At 38.9% G+C, this 5,668-nt stretch overlaps 1 protein-coding gene across 1 annotated transcript; it reads right to left on the bottom strand.

The window, feature by feature from the left end:
- Positions 1-427: 427 nt before the first annotated feature.
- Positions 428-1,057, bottom strand: LOC113739130 (uncharacterized). Its single transcript, XM_027266374.1, has one exon. The coding sequence runs from the start codon at positions 1,055-1,057 to the stop codon at positions 428-430; it is 630 nt and encodes a 209-aa protein (XP_027122175.1).
- Between the last annotated feature and the right edge of the window lie 4,611 nt (positions 1,058-5,668).

Consider the following 5,668-nt stretch of genomic DNA (forward strand, 5'->3'; position numbering starts at 1 on the left):
CAGAATTGGAAACCCGGTGATAGCCTAATGCATAAACCCTAACTGGTCCTTTAGATCGACTTCCTCTAGCACTAGACTGCTTAGCGGCTAACTTTTCAGGCCTTTGGGTACTACCTCCTTCTTTTGGTACAGTTGGGCATTTCGATATGTAGTGCTCGGTACTACCACAATACAAACACTTCCCTTGTTCCCTAAAACAATCACTCTCCGTATGGTTGGGCTTGCCACAATAACCACAAACAACTTGGGGAGCCACAGATTGACCACTTGGAGGTGTCCCTCTCGATTGACCTCGTCCATTGCGGTCTCCTCTTAATTGAGTTCCTTTTGGTGTGATAGATATCTCCACTCAACCTGTTCCTTTTCCCTTTTAAAAAGGTGGGGCACCCTTATTTGCCTATCCAGAAGGGTTACTAGGAGTGCCTCTTTATTTAGCATAAAAGTCTTTAACTTGCAACCTGGCACTCTCGACTCTCTGCGCTTTTCCTAAGACTTTAGTGAACATAGAGATTTGGACTGCTGCTAATCCCTCCTGAATCTCCACATTAAGTCCTTGTACAAAGCGCCTTATCCTCTTTTGTTCATTAGTCACCAATTCTGGGGCATACTTAGAAAGTTTAATAAATTTCCCTTCATATTCAGCTACACTAGAACTTCCTTGCCTCAACTTTATGAATTCATCTTTCCTTTTCTCTTGGACCAAGGGTGGGAGAAATTTCTCATTAAATTCGCTCGTGAAGTTTTCCCAAGTCCAAGGGGTCTGCACCCTTTCCCATTTCCCCCTTATCAAGTCCCACCAGGCACGTGCCACTCTCTTAAATTGGAAAGTAGCAAAATTTACTCGCCTATCTTCAGTATAGTTTAAAGCAATGAATATATTAGTCATTCTCTCTAGCCAGTTCTCAGCTGCATCGGGGTCTGGCTCTCCGGTGAACTTAGGTAGGTTAAACTTCAAGAACCTCTCCAAAGCCCTATCTTTTCCTCTATCCTGGCCCTCAGGTTGGTTAAGTGGTCTTGGACCCTGTCTCTCGGCTAACCGCTCAAGGATATCAGTCATCCCATTAATGGCAGTAGCCACTTGATTACCCTCTAAATTTTCTTGTCCCTATGTCGGCCCAGTTGCCGATCCCTGATCATCCCCTTGAGGTTGGGTTTGCCTAGACCCTCGCCCACGATCTCGTCCACTCCTTCATCCATCCATAGTTCTAGTGGTGCCTAATACAAGAAATAAAAGTGATCACGCAAGAAATTTCTTAAAACAAGAGCTGATCTTGAAAACATCAGAAATAACAATAATTAACATGTATTTACACTTTAAAGTTCATACAATTAGCAAGTCAGGGGGTATTACAAAAATATAGCATACAAGTACTACAAAAGGATTTTGTCATACATGACTAAAGTAAAGTCAAGCGCCTCAAAAGTAGGCCACATAGTTAAACAAAAATGCCATGATCTTGGCACTAGCATCACCCCTAACTAAGTCAATCCTTTATAACACTAGTAGGTCTAATCTTCTCGTTCATTTTTGACTCATATCAAGCATTAGGATTCTATTAAGTTACATAGGACCATCCATTAATCTTTCTCTACCTCTCTTTCTTAATTATTGTGCCATCTTAACCAAACGACTATTGGTTTCCTGTAACTATTCACGTGAAATATCGATTCGTTCTTTTCCCCGCAAATGGAGACCTCAAGTTCTTAACATTGCCCTCAACTCTTAAGCATTCGGGTACAAGAATCCAAAATAAGATAATTCACATCTCGAGCTGACCAGTCCCAAGAGTAAATCACCATATTTGAGATTCCTACCCAACATACATATCTAGTCTTCCCAAATATTACGATAAAAGATTTATATCTATCACATTCATGATTCACAATTTATACTCTAAAAGAGTACTTAAGCCTTTACTCATTCATATGATAAGAACCATAACACCGTTTGGCCCAAACTCACCCTGAGCAGATACCAAGCGAAGCGGCTCTGATGATTTTTTTTTTATCCCAATAAGTTGTCACTTAACTTTCAAACCAGTCCCACAGTCCGGCATCCTAAACTTCAAGCCTAGGATACATTACAAAGATCTGAAACCTAAGCTCTGATACCAACTGTGACGCCCCCACTTCTCCCAAGGGCGAACCCAAGGGTATCCGCGGGACACCTGCCCAACTCTTGCCAGGACTCGAGACAATTCCAATTCAAACCTAGTCTAATACTGACAATGAAAGTTGGACTAAAGGTACGAAATCATTACTATACATAAATATCCAGTCTTACATCACAATTTCAAATTTACAATCATTTTTTCCCAAAATATACAACATCCAAAAGTGTCTAGTTGATTACAATTAAAACACTAATACAAAAGTGTCTCAAATTGGCATTTGTTTAACTCCTTCCAATCGGGTTCCTGTTAAGAAAACAAACTAATGGGATGAGCCAATACTCAGCGAGGCTAAGAAACACACATGCAAACACATAATCCAAATAGCAACAACAATTACATTGCAAGTAAAGCAATCAAGTTCGAATAATCCATACTTCGAATAGGAAAAATAAACAGTAACAATTCAAGGATACAGTAACTCTCAGGAGTTAAATTCCACGTAGTCGTGTCCAAGTTTTGATCACATCTCATGTTGACACTCTGTCAACCACATAAGTAGCAAGTCCATAGATACACCACTTTTCTTCGAATCTCGTCACCGTTACACCCCCTTACCGGGCCCGCTCATTAAAATTTTGATAATACTCGAGTATATCATGGTAGTACTATGCGAGTATGCCGAGCAAGATCTCTCCAATAGATCATGCTTTACGAATATCTCATGGTTTGCTAAGCTTATCGACCAAGCCCATGCTGGCTCGATTCGCAAAGTTAACCAACGAGTTTGGGCGTCCCCCGAATACGGATACGAATACGAATATGAATATGAATATAAGTAGATGAGTAATGCTCAAATCGATGATTCCAAATAGGAATCACCAATACGAATCACATCCATATAACTATGCACAAGTCGAATATGAATTCACATAGCAAAATACGAATATAATTTCGTTCGAAAGAGAACAAGTGCGGTAAAGTACACACTCGCCTCAAAATTTCAAATTCACATAATGGATAAGAAACAGTTAACCACTTAGTAACAAATTCATGCACTTGACACTCACCAATCAAAATAAGAGAGTGAGTGCGTAAACAAGCCTTTAGGTGTTCCCTTCGAGATCCTCGTGAAGGTCTCCTTGAGCACCTGAGCAAATAATAGTTATCTATTACACACTATCGCTTGAAAATCCTTTCTTATCAAGAGAGGGATTGTACACTTGTACAATCTAGAAAATACCATGGAATGGGGCTTTACTTGCTCAAAATTCAAGGTTCAAAATTAGTGTTTATTAACACAAGGAAAAACTGATTCCTTCATGAAGACAAGTCCAAAATGGTCAATTAATATAGAAGGATAGGGAAGAGTTTCAAAAACTCAATTCCCGTCAAGTTTGAAAATCTCAAATTTGAGGTTCAATATTTGAAAAATCGTATCTCACTCTTCGTATGTCTAAAATTAGAAACCTTGGTACCGTTGGAAACTACTTCCAAAGTACTAAAAGTTCCTAGAAGACACTTTTCCATGATTCTAGATGGAAGATATTCGAATTTTGGCTTCAAGTTGCTGTTTTGGCTATCAAGACAGTTTTGGGGTTGGTTTTTGGCCAATTTTGGAACACAATACGAACTAGCCTCTGAAATTTGCAACCCCATTAGAGTTGCAATCAAAGTTTAAAGTAAAATAAGCAGAACAAGAATCAGAGTTTTGAGCACTAAGATATGGTGGCTCAAAGTTGCTGAATTTCCTCTTTGGACGAAGATTTTCCAGGTTTAAATCATGCACTTTGGGACTTTGATTGAATATCGAAATGGACTCGAAATGGTACCAAAATTAGCAGTATTACACTACCATATAAGGGCTATTTCTCTGTAAACTTTCATAGAAAAATACGTACGAAAAGTCGGTTAACAAAATCATTGAAGTCTGACAAGTTGTCAAGGCAAATCTGCCTTGCACCTCTAGTTTTCTCTTTTTGTTCAAACCTTTGGCCAATGAAAACATCCCAAATATGGTTCATTTATGTAGACAATGTCTAAGAACCATCCAAGATGTGTTTGGTAGGTGATTAACTCCAAAATTTCGAAACAACAAGTCCCAATCAAGGTTAAGGCATCAACTAGCCAAAAAGAGGGTTTTCAATCCCTGAGTCAGTTTCGAACTTCGGCCACAAATCACTAAATTCAACTTGGAATTGAGCGTGGTTAGTGGCGTTGAGAACTAGATTCATAAATCTACAATTTCTCAGAAAAAATCATTTTGAAAATCTATCCACAACTAGCTCATATTCGAGCATCAACTTGCTGCTTAAAATAGAGCTTCCAATAAAATGAGAAACAGGACAGATAACTTTACAAGGTTGGTACGGATCACTCAGGTGAAATCAGGACATGCATTTGATACCATTGGAAAACTGGAAATGTCTAGTTTCCAGTGCTGCAAATGGCACTCGATTCCAACGTTGGAGCAAAAGGTTATAGCTGGTTGAAAATCACTGCCAGAGCAATACGGGAAAAATTCCAGTTTTGATGAACTTTCGAAATCGCAACATTTGGCCAACCAAATCACGTAATTTTTTGTGGAAACCTTCCAGACAGCCCACACAACATAGATACATCATAAAAATGTCAATTGAACCTCAAAAAAAATGCTCTAAGGGTCACGGCATTGACAGGGGCAGAAACGAAAAAATTCCCTTCTTCACTTCCTTTGAGTTTCCATCCACAATATCACTTATTTCTACTAAATTAAGCACTAATCCAACATGGGTTAAATACCAAAAATCCCCCTGTGGTTTGCCTAATGTTCACTTTACCTCCCTATGGTTTGGAAACCTACAATTTGACTCCCTGTCATTTCAACTAAAGTGTATTTAACGGAATTTCTGTTAGATTTTCACTTTAGGTGAAACGACAGGGAGTTAAATTGTATATTTTCAAACCATAGGGAGGTAAAGTGTACATTTAACAAACCACAGGGGGGTTTTTGGTACTTAACGCAAAACCCTTATAGAGGGGCAATTTTGACATTTTCCTTTCAGACGTTAGTTTAGATGTTTTCCGTTAGACTTTTACTTTAGTTGAAACGACAAGGAGTCAAATTGTAGGTTTCCAAACCATAGGGAGGTAAAGTGAACATTAGGCAAACCACATGGGGGTTTTTGGTATTTAACCCAATCCAACATTAATAACATCAAAACTCATTAAATCAGTCCATCAAGCGATAGTGAGAGTTCATAGAGCCCACACACCAAATTTCTAACGATTTAAACCTACCCATGAGAATCCAAGAGCTCATGGGTGTAATATAACTTCCATAAACTAAGATTTTGGTAGTTGATCGCTGTTTACCTTCCTTGATGAACAAAGCAGAAAATTTCGGCCTCTTGAAGCTGAGAAAAACCATGAGATGAAACTCTTTTCCTAGCTTGTGGTGATCTCCAAGTTGTTAGCAAAGTGTAATGTGAATTTGAGTTGGTTTGAGCAAGAAATGAAGTAGGAAATTGAAGAGCTCTTTGGTTCCTTTCCCTCCTTGATGGCCGGCTGTCTTGGAG

This window comes from Coffea arabica, chromosome 4c (genome assembly GCF_036785885.1).
Source record: "Coffea arabica cultivar ET-39 chromosome 4c, Coffea Arabica ET-39 HiFi, whole genome shotgun sequence".
NCBI classification, from domain to species: domain Eukaryota; kingdom Viridiplantae; phylum Streptophyta; class Magnoliopsida; order Gentianales; family Rubiaceae; genus Coffea; species Coffea arabica.